At 39.4% G+C, this 14479-nt stretch overlaps 4 protein-coding genes and 1 pseudogene across 6 annotated transcripts; 3 read left to right on the top strand and 2 right to left on the bottom strand.

Annotated features, from left to right (window-relative positions):
* Positions 1-93: 93 nt before the first annotated feature.
* Positions 94-3211, bottom strand: LOC104764678 (adenosine kinase 1). Its single transcript, XM_010488254.3, has 12 exons — positions 2731-3211; positions 2555-2608; positions 2254-2300; positions 2120-2151; positions 1924-2025; positions 1755-1822; positions 1582-1658; positions 1369-1466; positions 1195-1265; positions 1032-1098; positions 768-951; positions 94-451 (listed from the first exon to the last, which is right to left on the bottom strand). The coding sequence occupies exons 1-12, from the start codon at positions 2820-2822 to the stop codon at positions 309-311; spliced, it is 1035 nt and encodes a 344-aa protein (XP_010486556.1). The 5' UTR covers positions 2823-3211; the 3' UTR covers positions 94-308.
* Positions 3212-3694: 483 nt separating this feature from the next.
* LOC104764677 (isocitrate dehydrogenase [NAD] catalytic subunit 6, mitochondrial) lies at positions 3695-6564 on the bottom strand. The gene is made up of 7 exons (XM_010488253.3): positions 6080-6564; positions 5574-5894; positions 5314-5475; positions 5134-5208; positions 4819-4928; positions 4659-4731; positions 3695-4172 (listed from the first exon to the last, which is right to left on the bottom strand). The coding sequence occupies exons 1-7, from the start codon at positions 6269-6271 to the stop codon at positions 3981-3983; spliced, it is 1125 nt and encodes a 374-aa protein (XP_010486555.1). The 5' UTR covers positions 6272-6564; the 3' UTR covers positions 3695-3980.
* LOC104764674 (coatomer subunit zeta-2) lies at positions 6555-8681 on the top strand. Of its 2 annotated transcripts, none has more exons than XM_010488251.3 (7): positions 6555-6654; positions 7281-7311; positions 7465-7624; positions 7746-7893; positions 7975-8052; positions 8205-8289; positions 8434-8681. In XM_010488251.3, the coding sequence occupies exons 2-7, from the start codon at positions 7303-7305 to the stop codon at positions 8491-8493; spliced, it is 540 nt and encodes a 179-aa protein (XP_010486553.1). In that variant the 5' UTR covers positions 6555-6654; positions 7281-7302; the 3' UTR covers positions 8494-8681. The 2 variants fall into 2 exon arrangements, with proteins under 2 accessions (XP_010486553.1, XP_010486554.1); XM_010488252.3 differs by having other exon boundaries at positions 6624-6754.
* Positions 8682-8918: 237 nt separating this feature from the next.
* LOC104764675 (polyubiquitin-like) lies at positions 8919-11012 on the top strand (annotated as a pseudogene). The gene is made up of 2 exons (XR_015591145.1): positions 8919-9058; positions 9174-11012. The product of XR_015591145.1 is annotated as a polyubiquitin-like (transcript).
* A 752-nt stretch (positions 11013-11764) lies between these two features.
* On the top strand, positions 11765-14452 carry LOC104764673 (serine/threonine-protein kinase-like protein CCR1). The gene has a single exon (XM_010488250.3). It carries the CDS (start codon positions 11987-11989, stop codon positions 14303-14305), a length of 2319 nt encoding a protein of 772 aa, XP_010486552.1. The 5' UTR covers positions 11765-11986; the 3' UTR covers positions 14306-14452.
* The last annotated feature ends 27 nt before the right edge of the window (positions 14453-14479 follow it).

The following is a 14479-nucleotide window of genomic DNA, read 5'->3' as shown; positions in this document are numbered from 1 at the left end:
AGGAGCAATTTTAAAAAAAAATATATAGAGGAATTAATTACATCCATGATGATGTAACAAGCCCTCAACATTCTGACATTTTATATATCACACTTAGGCCTGGTAATAATATTTATTAAATAATAGAGTACTGATAAAAAAGGGTAATTAACAAAATCAAGCCAAAAACACACACTCAATAGCACAAATCCTCAACTCAAAAGGTGATACAAGCAAACAACAATAGTGTTTATTTGGGTAGTATATAAATCACCAAAATCTCATTCCGATATAAAACTAAAAAGATGATTTGGAGAACTTTTTTAGTTTTAGTTGAAGTCTGGTTTCTCAGGGTAAGTGCAGCCAGACCTCTGGATCACTACGTTTGAGGCGTAGCATCCCGCCCTCACACACTCTTCAATCCCTTTTCCGTGCACCAGCTGCGAAAGAAACCCTCCCACAAACGCATCACCTATGATCACAGAACATGTCAGGTTAAACCAACGGAATTAGTTTAAATGAAACTGAGACCAAATGTATGATGGTCTTCTTATTACAATCAAACAAAGCAAACAGTTTGGTAAACCTTGATTTAGATAAGGGTGCGTGGTGTTTACACTAACTAGATGACTGGTTAGCATCATCAAACATTAATAAGTTTCTGAAGGGAAATTTGGGGGATCAACTCTTAGCTATAAGTCTAACTGTACCTAGCCTAGGAAGGAGTATAGCTGATTAGAACTGTTGTGACTTATTTAGAGAGCAGTTAGTGATGGCTTATCAAATACCTGCACCGTTGGTGTCAACAAGGTTCTCCTTGGGGAGAGGGATGACTGGGTACTTCTTCACCTTTCCATCCTCGGCGACAACCACGGGATCTGCACCTTGTGTAATCACAGTAGTCCTCTTGTATGTTCCGCTGGCTTTGGGCAACTGGGACATCTTGATGGCTATTTGCTCAACATCATCAGTCTGTATAAGATATAACCAAACAGATTAATAAACTGTCTTCATTCAAACCAAAAAAAACAGGATGAAACTTCGGCAGTTACCTCCCAGCCGTGAACCCTGGAGAAGGTTCTTGCCTCGGTCTCATTGCCAAAAATATAGTCCATGTACCTGGTCCAAGCAAAATATTGCTTTCAGTATATCCAATGATTAGTGTAAGCAACTATAAGCTGGAATAAAGGGATTAAGAGATTAGGATGTGTTTACGGTAGGCACTTCTCCTGAACATCTTTGAAGAATTCACAGATGAATGGCGCAGAAAGGTTCATTGTGAACACCTGCCAAATATGTGAGCATGTCAGGATTGTTCATATTAAAGACAAACTGGTAGGGGAGACAGATCACTGTGCTTGGTTCTCATAAAGGATCATGTCTTCTTACCTTGTTGTTAGCAGCGGCATGTTCACGAACCAACTGAATGGATTCTGGTGATACCGTGAGGAAGAATCCAGCGATGTAGTAAAACTTGGCCTTCTCAACTGCCAAAGAAGAAACATGTTTCACAAAATCTCAGCAGGTTCCAACGTACGAAACTTTCAAATCTAAGAAAGAAAACTCTGATAAAACGGTCAGAAGATGAGGATTTTTTTTTACCCAGAGCCCAGTTCTCAGGCTTCTTCAGGTGTTCAACCTTGTAGCAGTTAGCAGCAGAAAGATTAGCAATGAGCGACCTGCAAAAAAGTGAAAGACGCCTCAATACAACTCATAAGAAAAAACATCTTATTAAGAAAAAAAAAAGCAGACATAAAGATTGAATGTAAACTGACCTTTCTCCACCAAGAACACAGACACCGCAAGTTCCGGTAGGTGTTGACTCATCTTCGTAATAGTGGACCTGGATATAGAACAACAGCAGATTAACAGTCTATTCCCTGATGATATGGACTAAAAGCAGAACCAAACAGCGATAACTTATGAAACATAAAGAAGACTCACATTGACACCAGCTGCAGTAGCATCCTTCTTCATGGCCTCTCCGTATTTGTCCTTTCCAATGGATCCCATGTAACTGGTTGCCCCAGGAGTTTGAAGCATCCACTGCAGTAATCAAATAAATCCTAGGGTTAAGCAAATAAAAGGTACCAACATTAAGAAGAAAAAAGTATGAGAATAAGTGTTAACGATCCTTTACCTGAGCCACTTTGATTGAGTTCTGGGTAGCACCTGACAAAACCAAACGAAATCAAGAAGAAATCACAAACCTTGCTAATAATAATGCACATAAACACCAAATGACTTATAATAACGCAAAAAGATGAATTTTACCTCCAGCAATGTATTCAACACTGAACTTCTGGCTCATTTCATCGTACCTAAACAATACCAATGATCATGTGAATCAAGATAATAGTCAAAGTCATATTCCAAATCGCATCAAGAACGTTTTTCATAGTCTGAATCACTCAAGGCCATATGAAAAACTAATCACCAAGACTTGTGACAGCATTATGAAGTTCTCTATTTCCCTTATAACTATATCACATCATATCCAAACTCTATTGCTACATCAGAATATATAGAGTGCGGTTTCAAATCAAAATAGGAATGAGAAAAGCGATTAACTTACATGGGCAAATGCTTGTCCTCTGCGAGAATCGCATTGTTCAATGTGATGTCGTATCTGTCACGATTCCAAAAGAAAAGAAAAAACATTCAAAACCAGAGAACCCACCAGAAAGAGTATCTTACGCAAATCGATTCAGATCGGGGGAAAAAAAACAATCGGGATCTAAGCGAACTTACTTGTTGAGAAAATCTTGGTCGACGACGGCAGAGACGTCGAGGAGTGGGTTACCCATTCCCAAGAGGATTCCATCGAAATCAGAGGAAGCCATTGATGAGATGATCTGGAGGAAGAGAGATTCAGATCTGGTAATGGAGCTAAGTGTGTTTGGTGAGTGAAGACTGTTGTGTCTGTTTTTATAATAGAGATAGATAGAGAGAAACCAAGTTAGGTATACCAAAGATAGATTCTTTCTTCCTCTTACAAATTTACTTTATTTTATATATTTAAAGCATCTCCAATGTGTATAGTTTAACAGTTTTTTTTTTTAGCTTTTTAAAATCGTGCTGAATTTTTCTAATTTCTCTTAATCAAAACCATATACAGTACTAGTGTACTACTACAAAACTTGGATAAGTATCCAACATTGTGATTTAATAAGCGACTATTGAAATTTGCAATATTTGAGATCGTGAGTAACTAAAATAATATCATTGCAGTAGTTTTGTTGTATGTTATTAGTAATGTTACAGATATAATAAGTCCCAATCCCACCAACCCACTTGAGGAAATTGTCAATACACTTTGAAAAGTCCATTGGATCTAGCGGAGGAACAAGAGAGAGTTAAAATAATAATAATAATAATGAGACAACCATATACAGTACTACTATAAGTCCACTTCACGGCTATCCCTCGTGATAGCGGTTTGCAATTGAAGAGGAAATGGTAAAAAGAATGTGTCGGTGGCATTCATTAAAAGAGTACTCCCCAATAAAGATGGTCTTAGTCGCTGAATCATCCACGTTGTGTAGTATTTAGTAGTGTCAGCAGCATTCAAAGTTTTCACTTTTCAGGGATTGAGAATGTGGTGTACTGTGTACATCTTCGTAAGATATTTTACTCCGACAAAAACTTATTATTTCAGGATTACACGTGTGATCATTCATTCTTACCTTGAATAAGAGAACATAACGCCAAACAATTCTGGCAACAAACAAATTGTATATGAATTCAGGCAAAACCTTCCTGTTGTTGTTATGAATCTTCTTTACCATTAAGGCACAAGTAAATAGCTGTGAAGCTGTGCAACAACTTAGAATGTAAAGAAAAAACAAAAATCAATCATGTGAAAAGCCACTATCAGCTTTTGTTTCTTCACACAGGAAGATGATCAATAAGTAGAAAAATATTTGGGGTGAGAAAATTCACGAGGAAGATCCAATGGCGAATGGTAGAGAAAGAATCATGCTTTTACGGGTGTTTAGTGTTTAGAGATGATCACAGATTGCTTTTGTGAAATCTGTTGTGGTTGAGGTACCTCCGAGATCAGCTGTTCTATACTTTCCCTCGGCTATTGTGTTGATGATGGCGCTGTGGATCTGCTCTGCTTGTTTGTTGAGTTTCAGGTGCCGCAACATCATCACTCCACTCAGTAGCAAAGCTGTCGGGTTCGCCAGGTTCTATACAACACCACAAAAGACAAAACATCATACATTGATCATAAGCTTAGGATTGAATCAAGTATTGATTTTGAACATTGGGCTGGTAAAATCTAAATCCATTGTCCAGAGATGTTTGAAACTTGATCCTATAGATTATACTGGTTAACCCTAAACACTTGATTGGCCAGTTATTAACATCATTCAAGTAACGATGATCCAACCAGAACCGTTCTACAATATAAACTAGACGGTAATCCAATCTACAATGAAAGTCTCAGCATCTGAATGTTCTACCAAGAAAATGCAGAGAAAGAGGTGACAAATCTTCTCTCAGGAGCACAAGTTATATCATACTTGGTTTATGGATAACAGTCAGACTAAACTCACTTAGTTTGGTCTACCGCATTGTCGAAATCGTATTATTCATAATAGCAATAATTAAATGCATCATACACATTCAGGATGATGATAGTATATGAGAATGATGCAGCTTCGAGGACTAACCTTTCCAGCAATATCAGGTGCAGAGCCGTGCACAGCTTCAGCAAGAGCAATGCCATCCTCTCCGATATTACAACTGCAGCCAAAACATCATAAGAGTTTAAGGTAATTGCCTCATGTTCATAGTAGAGAATATCCTGAGAGACGAAGGAACAAATGTTACCTAGGAGTCAATCCCAAACCCCCAACAAGCCCAGCACACAAATCGCTGATAATATCTCCATAGAGATTTGGCATCACCAAGACATCGAAAAGTGCTGGGTTTTTCACAAGCTGCCAGAATTCAGATTATCAATCCCATGTTCCACAATACAAGAAAGCATTTTGTTCCCAATGTAAAAATAGCGAAAGCAGACCCAAGTATGGGTTGCTGGGTAACCTACTCCCCAATATTAACAAGATTATACCAACAGCTAATTTAATCAACCTTTACATGATTCAGAACAAAGGGTAGGGTATATTTCATGTTGTAACTTACCATCATACAGCAATTGTCAATGACAACCTTCTCGTAATATATCTCAGGATACTTCTTAGCAACCTCATCACAACACTGCAAATCAGGACGCAAACACAACCTAGTCTCAGAACAAATGTTAAGAAAAAGAAGCCAGCAGAAAAAATGTTAATGTATTTATGAGTTGCAAAATGTGGAGACCTGCAGGAAAAGGCCATCAGTTTTCTGCATAATGTTGGCTTTGTGAATTGCAGAAACTTTCTTCCTTCCATGAGTCTTGGCATATAGAAAGGCATACTCGGCAACTCTCATACTCGCCTTACGGGTAATAATTTTAATACTTTCCACCACACCCTTGACGACCTAGCAGATCATAAAATGGCAAGTTATCAACATGAATGATTCTGAAAAGAATACTAAATATAGATAGATTTAATCAAATGATGGAGCAACAGACAAACCTGGTGTTCAAGGCCACTGTACTCTCCTTCCGTGTTTTCACGAATGGTAATGAGATCAACGTCATCATAACGGGTTTTGTAACCAGGAAGACTGTAGCAAGGCCTAACATTGGCATACAAATTAAGCTCTTTCCTAAGAGTAAGGTTCAAAGAACGGTGACCCTTTCCAATTGGGGTAGCCATTGGTCCTTTCAAGCCAACCTTGTTATCAAGCACGGATTGAAGACTTTCCCATGTCAAGAAACTATTGGTTCGAGGATCTACTTCGGTACTAACATAGTGTTCGTCCCATTCAATGGCCACATCAGCAGCAGTAAACACCTGGGAGGATCACCATAAAAAGTGGGGAAACCCATTTTTCAGAGAAATCAACTATAACACTAAAGGAAGAAAATTTCGAATTCAAGAAGCCTAGATTCATCATTAACAAGTCTCAAATTATCCAGCCAGACATGATCTGGTAACATAATTACATCACACCAAAGTAGATTGAAAAAAAAAGGGACCTGTTTGACAGATTCAGCGATCTCTGGACCGATCCCATCACCAGGAAAGAGAGTTGCTTTGATCGGAGTAGTGGAGGAGGAGAAAGCCCTAGCAATGGAAATGAACGCACCGGAGGTAGAACTCGAAGTCCCGAGAATCTGGCTCGAGCGATTACCAATAAGACGTCTGGCGAAAAATGCTGCCATGGTCATCGCTTCAAGCCCTCAGAAAGACGCAGAGAGGAAAGAGACAGAGAGAGGCAGAGGAGACTTTTTTTGCTGCGTTGGACCTGAAAAAAAAAGGTTACTTTTATAGTTTTCTCCAGCTCCAGCAGAGAAGAGAAGAGAACATTTCTTCTAACGCCTTGTAGTTTCTCCGAAATACAATTGCAAATACAAACGGCACACAGTTAGTTTCTAAAAATAAGAAACGGCGTTTCAGTCTATTGCTTCATAAATTGTGAGAACCGGTCGGTTAGATCAAATTCAAATTCAGATCTAGGATCCGGATAACTTATACTAGTAAGCAAGCAGTAATCGTCTTGAACATTTATTTACTGGGAACGAACGACGAAGCGAGAGCTCTCTCTCTCAAGGTACTCTAATTCCGATTTCTTCAGTTTTAGTTCTGACGTCTCGATCCTGCGTTTTTGATAATTGAATCTTCCATTGCTTCTTCTCCGATCTTGTTTTCCGGTGATCGTTTTGTCTCCCTTTGTTCCTTTGGATTATGATTATTCCCCTGATCCATTGCTATATTTGAGATCTTCTTCAATCAGCTTGATTGGAGAAATTTTCTTGCGTTTTCTCGGTTGATTATGACTACATTGTAGAGATCTGTGCATTTTTATGCTTCGCATATGTGATTCTCCTATGAAATTTTGTGCCTCAGGATGTATCTAGCGATCCGAATTTTCGTGATTCGCTGTTCCATTTATCTCTTTGTGTGAACTGTGGTTGTAATGGGTGCCTTTCTGTAGCTTTCTTGTCCTATAGTAGTACATTGACTATACACAGGATTTCACATTTGAGCTTATGATATATACTTTGATTTTTGGATTTTTCCTTGTTGTGTTTCAGCTTTTACTAGTGACCAGAATGTCTGTTTAAATGAGTGTGGGTTGAAGTTTCTAATATCTTGTCAAAAATCGAAAATTTGGTTGCGTATTTGCTCAAATACTTTTGTAATGGTGATAACAGCTATATTTTGTCACTATTTCAGGTACATCTCAAGTCTTACAACAATGTCTCATGTAAGTACATATGCCCTTATATTCTGTTGAATGTGTATCCTTTATGTTTATGTGTATGTGTAGGAGTTTGACTATACATGATCTTTTTTTGGATAACCTGCTTTACTTCTCCCCTGGAACTTAATTACTGAATTTCTACTTTACGTTGAATAGGATTCATGTCCTTTGGTAAAGAACATTCTTCTTCTAGACTCTGAAGGAAAGCGTGTTGCCGTCAAGTATTACTCTGATGACTGGTCAACTAATGCTGCCAAGTTATGTTTTGAGAAATTTGTATTCTCAAAGACCTCTAAGACCAATGCTCGCACAGAAGGTAAGACCACATATACTATTCATCTAAAGAATTATTTTCATGGGCTGTGTATTGGGTTTCCTGACTTTGTATATACATACTTTCTCGCTTATAGATGTTTGGTTTTAACGTTTATGTGCAGCTGAGATCACACTGTTGGACAATAATATCATTGTCTATAAGTTTGCCGAGGACCTTCACTTCTTTGTTACTGGAGGTGAAAATGAAAACGAGCTCATCTTATCTTCTGTTCTTCAAGGCTTTTTCGATGCTGTTGCACTTCTTCTGAGGTATTTTGCTCGACTTGAATATGCCTATATTTATTTGCTCTACTTGTTCTTAAAGTTTGATGCATCCCTTTTCTTTACCAGGAACAATGTGGAAAAGATGGAAGCTCTTGAGAACTTGGATCTCATCTTTCTGTGCCTTGATGAAATGGTCGACCAGGGGTATGCAAGTTTAATATTTTAGCCCTACATGACAGTTATATAAAAGTCCTAAACATGTTAAAAGATTTGCTGAAGCGTTTTTGAGCTTGTCCTATATATCTTAGCATTTAGCTGTTGTTTGACTATGGCTTATTATGTAATAATGTGTTAAGGGTGGTTCTTGAAACGGTTCCTAACGTCATTGCGGGGAAAGTAGCAATGCAGAGCACAGAAGCTAGTGGTTCACTCTCTGAACAGGTAATTGACACTTTTTAACTATTGTTGTTACATCTCCCTACGAAGAAAGCAACAGCTTTTGCTATAATTTTGGTCTGGTTCGGCTATAAACACAAAAGTGCACTTCTAATTTGGATCCATTGTTTACATTTTTGGGAACTGCAGACACTAAGTCAAGCGATAGCAACAGCTCGGGAGCATCTGACAAGAAGTCTGCTTACATGAGTTTAACCATGGCGACACATAATAGAAGAATGGACTTCAATTTCTATGATGAGCAACTATTATGAGTGAGTTTTGTCTTCCGGTTTCGAAACTTATTAAAAGTCTCTAATAATTATATAAATAGCTTTGTGCAATTGGTGGAATGTTTTTGGAGACTGGATTATTGAAACAAGAATTTGATTACTCTACTTGACGTCTAGAATAGCTATTCACGAAAGTCTAAACTCTAAAGCGATTTCAGATGCTAGTGAGGGCTAGAACCTTCTAATTTGAGGTGCACGCCAATCAGTTTTTGGTTCGAATTTGGGATGAATTTAGGTAAAAAAAAATAACTAAAGCGATAAACAAATAATGAATTTCAGATTATTTTTAAGTAACAGATAAAGTCGAATAAGAGATCTTGTATTAAAAAAATCCAAAACCAACTAGAAATTAGCAGATTTTCCAATTATTAAGTTAGATTTAGTATTTCAAGCCCTCTCTGTATAAACACAGACGCTTCTCCTTCTCGTTACTCAAATCTCTTTCGCTCTGCAAACGTTTTCCTGTGAATTACTCTCTCAAGGTACTTGTTTCTCCGATCTCTTCTCTTAATATTTTTTTCGTCTGATCTTTTTGGTTCTACCATTCAGAATCCTCCGTTGAGATTATTCTCTGCCATATGAAAAATTGTCTTACAGATGACAATCCAAATCTACGCAAAGACTCTTACAGAAAAGACCATAACACTTGATGTTGAAACCTCCGACTCCATCCTTAATGTCAAGGCAATGATCCAGGAAAAAGAAGGCATTCCTTTAGATCAGCAAAGACTGATTTTTTCCGGTAGACTGCTTGAGGACGTTCCTACTTTGGCTGATTACAATATCCAATAAGACTCAACTTTCCACTTGGTTCTGAGGTTGAGAGGTGGTATGCAGATCATTGTTAAGACTCTTACAAACAAGATCATAACTCTTGAGGTGGGAAGCTTCGACACGATCGAGAACCTCAGGGCAAGGATCCAAGATAAAGAAGGAATCCCTCCTGACCAGCAACGGCTAATCTTTGCCGGTACACAGCTCGAGGATGGTCGTACCTTGGCTGATTACAGCATCCAGAAAGAGTCAACTCTCCACTTGGTTCTAAGAGGTGGTATGCAAATCTTTGTGAAGACTCCTGCGGGAAAGACCATATTTCTCAAGGTCAAAAGCTCAGACACCATCCATAACGTCAAGGTCAACATCCAAGACAAAGAAGGGATCCCTCCAGACCAGCAGAGGCTTATCTTTCACCGGGAAGAGCTCCAGGAGGACCTTACTCTTGCGGATTACGGCATCAAGGAAAATTCAAAACTTTACCTTCTCAATCGTCTTCACTGTCGTACGCAGATATTCGTCGAGACCCTTCCCGGTGTAACCAGTACCGGTGAAACCCTTGCCGCTAAAACCATTACCCTAGAAGTTGATACCTCAGACACCATTGGCAATGTCAAGGCGAAGATTCAAGACAAGGAAAATTTACCCTCAGACCAGCGGAGGCTGATATTTCTCGGTAGAGAGCTCAAGGATGACCGTACTGTTGCGGACTACAGTATCCTGAGAAACTCAAAACTTTACCTTGTCCTTCGTCTTCCTCCTCGTATGCAGATATTCGTCAAGATCCTCCCCGATGTAACCAGTACCCGTGACACCCTTCCCGCTAAAATCATTACCGTAGAAGTTGAGAGCTTGGACACCATTGACAATGTCAAGGCGAAGATTCAAGATGAGTCAAATTTACTCCCGCACCAGTAGAGGCTGGTTTATCTCGGTAGACCGCTCGATGATTGCCGTCGGACTCTTGCGGATTACGGCATCCAGGAATGGTCAACCCTTCACCTTATCCGTCGTATTCCCCGTGTTATACAGATATTCGTTAACACCTATTCCGAAAATCATACCTCTAAAACCATTACCCTAGAAGTTGAGAGCTCAGACACTATTGATAGTGTTGCAGCTAAGATCCAAGACAAGGAAGGAATACCTCTGGACCGACAGAAATTTATCTTTGGTGATAAAGTGCTTAAGGGTGGTCGAACAGTAGCATATTACAACATTGAAAACGAATCAACTCTGAATCAGTTGTATTTTCTGAGAGGTGGTAGTCGTATGCAGATTTTTGTCAAGATTTTTTCGGAAAAGACCATTACTCTTGATGTCGAGAGCTCTGATACGGTCGATAACGTGAAGGCCAAGATTGAGGACAGAGAAGGGATCCCACCGGACCGGAAAAGGCTGATATATGCCTGCAAACAACTTGAAGATGGTCGCACTTTAGCTGATTACAATATTCAGAAAGAGTCACTACTTCATCTTTTTCTCAGTTTCCCCCGTGGAAGCTCCTAAACAAGAACTAGCGTCGATGACTTTTGAGATTCTAGTGCTTTGGTTTTTTTTCTTTTCTTGGTATGTTTTACGTTTTGATGAGCTCGTAAATCGGTTTTTACCATTCAACATCAAAGTCTTTTGAATAATAATATATTCACTTTGCTTTTCTTATTTCTCTGTTCCACAAAATCTAAATCTCAATTACCATGAAATTAGTTTTGAGCTTTTGAAACCTTGACAAATGACAATGCACAAAACTATCATCGAAGAAGCAACAGCTAACATATAATTCATTGTAGTCTTTGCAAATGTTCAAAGGGGGTCAAAGACAAAAACGATCAATAAAAGCTTCAAATAGACTAAAGATACTAAAGAATTAAAGATAGCAAAAAGGAGCTACATTGCGTTTACAACACCGAGGCAGGATTTTTGGAATCATATGCACCAAAAACGCCGAACTTATAACCCCACACATCTTTTGCTCAATAATTTAAAATTTCAGTCGTTTGCAATTGCTTGGAAAATTATTACCGACTCATGTTATATTTCTATTTTGTCACCTAAAATATATTATCCATTGCATATATGTCGACAAGTTGACAATGACGGTGAGCTCCAAAAGAGTTTTATTTTCTTTTCTTTAATATCTCTTTTGCATTAAAGCTCCAAAGAAAAAAAAGAAATTGACATGGGACTAAATCTTCTTGTCCCCCTTTAGGCAAAGTTCATTAGATTTTCTCTTTTTGGCTAGATATATTTCATTATTATGAACTAACTATATTCCCTTTTTACCGATATATTACGTCCAAAAGTTTAATTTTTAAACCTGAACTAAAAACTACACCGTTGACACATTCATGTAAAACTTGAATATTTTTTTTGTACCTGCATGAATGTGGTGTGTTAATAGTTTAGATACAGTTTATTAGTCGGTCGTCACTGTAATAAGCATACATACAAATACTATAGACGAGAGAGAGAGATCCAACGAATCCAATAATAAATATTTTTACTTATTTTTTTTGTTTTGGTTTTGGTGGTCGCGATGAGGACGCCACCCACGTTCTCTCTGTTCGTCAGCCATCACACTGTCAAATGGCAGCTTGTCTCAATCTTCTTCTTTCAGTTCATGAACTTCACCTCCAATGGAAACCCATCTCTTTCTCCTCTTTCTCTCTCTCATTCCACTACTTTTCTCCAAACCCGGATCCGGTTTCGGATCCTCCGGTCCAATAGCGGCCTCGTTCGGCGGCTCTGCTTTCTTCTGCGCCATTGACGCTAGTGGTCGTCAAGATGTCATCTGCTGGGGCAAAAACTATTCATCTCCTTCTTCTCCGTCTTCTTCTTCTTCTTCCTCATCTCTTGCTTCTTCCACTTCCGCAAGTTACACCATTCCCTCAATGGCGGTTCTTTCAGGCGGAGACGGGTTTCTCTGCGGCATTCTATCCAACACTTCTCAAGCGTTTTGTTTCAGTTCACTTGGTTCTTCTTCAGGTATAGATCTCGTTCCTCTAGCTTACAGGACTACTGCTTACTCTCAGATCGCTGCTGGAAACAGCCATGTCTGTGCAGTTAGAGGAGCTTACTACTCCGATCACGATTCTGGAACTGTCGACTGTTGGGAGATCGAAAGAACTAAGAGTAACAACAGCTTAATCGCTAAAGAGAATCCAAACTTCTATGATCAGTTTGTTAGTAATCTCGTCTTTAACGATATCGCTTCTGGTGATGGGTTTAGCTGTGGTGGAATCAGAGACGGTGGATTACTCTGTTTTGGTCCCAATTCTTCTAATTTAGGGTTTAACACATCTTCTGATAACTTCCAAGTCTTAGCCGCCGGAGAAAACTCACTCTGTGCGATTCTAAACTCATCCCGGGAGGTAAAATGTTGGGGAGAAGATGAGTCTTTCGTTAATTCTCCAACGGATGATTCTCGATTCGTCGCGTTAACCGCAGGTCCTCGTCATTTCTGTGGAATCCGTGAGGATACTCATGAGGTTGAGTGTTGGGGAAACTCAAATTTTTCATTGATTCCGAAAGGTTCTGGCTTCAAAGCGATTGCTTCATCTGATTTCATTGTTTGTGGTATCAGAGAAGAGGATCTTGTTCTTGATTGCTGGATGGTTAACGGGTCATCGACCTTAGCTTATGATCCTCCTTTAGAGCTGTGTAGTCCAGGGATGTGTCGAGCTGGTCCATGTAACGAAAAAGAGTTTGCTTTCAACGCAAGTATCCTCAACGAACCTGACCTAACGAGTTTGTGTGTAAGGAAAGAGTTAATGGTATGTTCACCTTGCGGCTCTGATTGCTCTCATGGGTTTTTCTTGTCTAGTTCTTGCAACGAGAACTCTGATCGGATCTGTACGTCTTGTTCGCTCTGTCAAAACAGTTCGTGTTCGGACATATGTAAGCTTCATAACAGCAATTTTCCAGACAAGCATTGGCATCAACTACAGAGACTTGTCTTAATCATCGGATCTTGTGCGTCCGCTTTGTTGATCATCATAATCGGTTGCTGCGTTGTGCCACGGATTGTCTCTAGTCCTAATAAAGATGACGGTGCTGCGAATCAATTCAAGTCTTGTATAGGAAAGCCTGATTTAGACACCGAGCCACTTGAACATATCTCCCCTGCTCCATCCGTGACACCTTTTGCTCAAGTGTTCAGACTCTCTGAGCTTAAAGATGCGACCAACGGGTTTAAAGAGTTCAATGAGTTAGGCAGAGGAAGCTACGGGTTTGTCTACAAAGCCGTGTTAGCTGACGGGAGGCAAGTAGCGGTTAAGAGAGCAAACGCATCAACCATAATCCACACAAACACAAGAGAGTTCGAGACGGAGTTAGAGATTCTCTGCAACATTAGGCATTGCAACATTGTGAATCTCCTCGGTTACTCGACCGAAATGGGAGAGAGGCTTCTTGTTTACGAGTACATGCCTCACGGTACGCTTCACGACCATCTACACGGCGGGTTTTCGCCGTTGAGTTGGAGCTTAAGGATGAAAATAGCTATGCAAACCGCAAAGGGTCTTGACTATCTTCACAATGAAGCTGAGACGAGAATCGTTCATGGCGATGTGAAGTCTTCGAATGTACTTTTGGACTCGGATTGGGTAGCGAGAGTTGCGGATTTCGGGCTAGTGACATCGTCGAACGAGAAGAATTTGGACATCAAAAGAGATGTTTATGACTTTGGGGTTGTGTTGTTGGAGATTTTAACCGGAAGGAAACGTTATGATAGGGACTGTGATCCCCCGGAGATTGTTGAATGGACGGTTCCGGTGATCAGAGAAGGCAAAGCGGTGGCGATTATGGATAAGTATATAGCGTTGCCGAGAAACGTTGAGCCGTTGTTGAAACTTGCTGACATGGCGGAGTTGTGTGTACGGGAGGATCCTAATCAACGACCAACAATGTCGGAACTTGCAAACTGGTTGGAACAGGTCACACAAGAGATGCATTGATCTTCTCTAGCTTTTTTTTTTTTTCGGGGAATAACAAAGTCATTACAAATTTACAATGATACGGCGACGATTTGTGGATAACTATTAATTTAAATTGTGAGTAAGTTAATTACAATGTTTTCTCAGCTAAAATTTTCAAATTTGACATATGAATCTCTAAAATCAAAGAAGGCA

This window comes from Camelina sativa, chromosome 19, assembly GCF_030686135.1.
Source record: "Camelina sativa cultivar CO46 ecotype springtype chromosome 19, ASM3068613v1".
NCBI lineage: Eukaryota > Viridiplantae > Streptophyta > Magnoliopsida > Brassicales > Brassicaceae > Camelina > Camelina sativa.
This window is presented reverse-complemented; position numbering and strand designations above follow the sequence as displayed.

Excerpts from the sequence above, each read along its gene's own strand:
- LOC104764677 (XM_010488253.3), bottom strand. The coding sequence starts at position 6,271 with ATGACCATGGCAGCATTTTTCGCCAGACGTCTTATTGGTAATCGCTCG. Across the intron at positions 5,209-5,313 it reads CTGATGGCCTTTTCCTGCAG|TGTTGTGATGAGGTTGCTAA; the intron begins GTCTCCACATTT and ends CCTGATTTGCAG. Across the intron at positions 4,929-5,133 it reads TTGACAATTGCTGTATGATG|CTTGTGAAAAACCCAGCACT; the intron begins GTAAGTTACAAC and ends GAATTCTGGCAG.
- LOC104764678 (XM_010488254.3), bottom strand. The coding sequence starts at position 2,822 with ATGGCTTCCTCTGATTTCGATGGAATCCTCTTGGGAATGGGTAACCCA. Across the intron at positions 2,301-2,554 it reads GAGGACAAGCATTTGCCCAT|GTACGATGAAATGAGCCAGA; the intron begins GTAAGTTAATCG and ends GGTATTGTTTAG. Across the intron at positions 952-1,031 it reads CCAGGGTTCACGGCTGGGAG|ACTGATGATGTTGAGCAAAT; the intron begins GTAACTGCCGAA and ends TATCTTATACAG.
- LOC104764674 (XM_010488251.3), top strand. Across the intron at positions 7,894-7,974 it reads GCTGTTGCACTTCTTCTGAG|GAACAATGTGGAAAAGATGG; the intron begins GTATTTTGCTCG and ends TTTCTTTACCAG. Across the intron at positions 8,290-8,433 it reads GTGGTTCACTCTCTGAACAG|ACACTAAGTCAAGCGATAGC; the intron begins GTAATTGACACT and ends TGGGAACTGCAG.
- LOC104764673 (XM_010488250.3), top strand. The coding sequence starts at position 11,987 with ATGGAAACCCATCTCTTTCTCCTCTTTCTCTCTCTCATTCCACTACTT.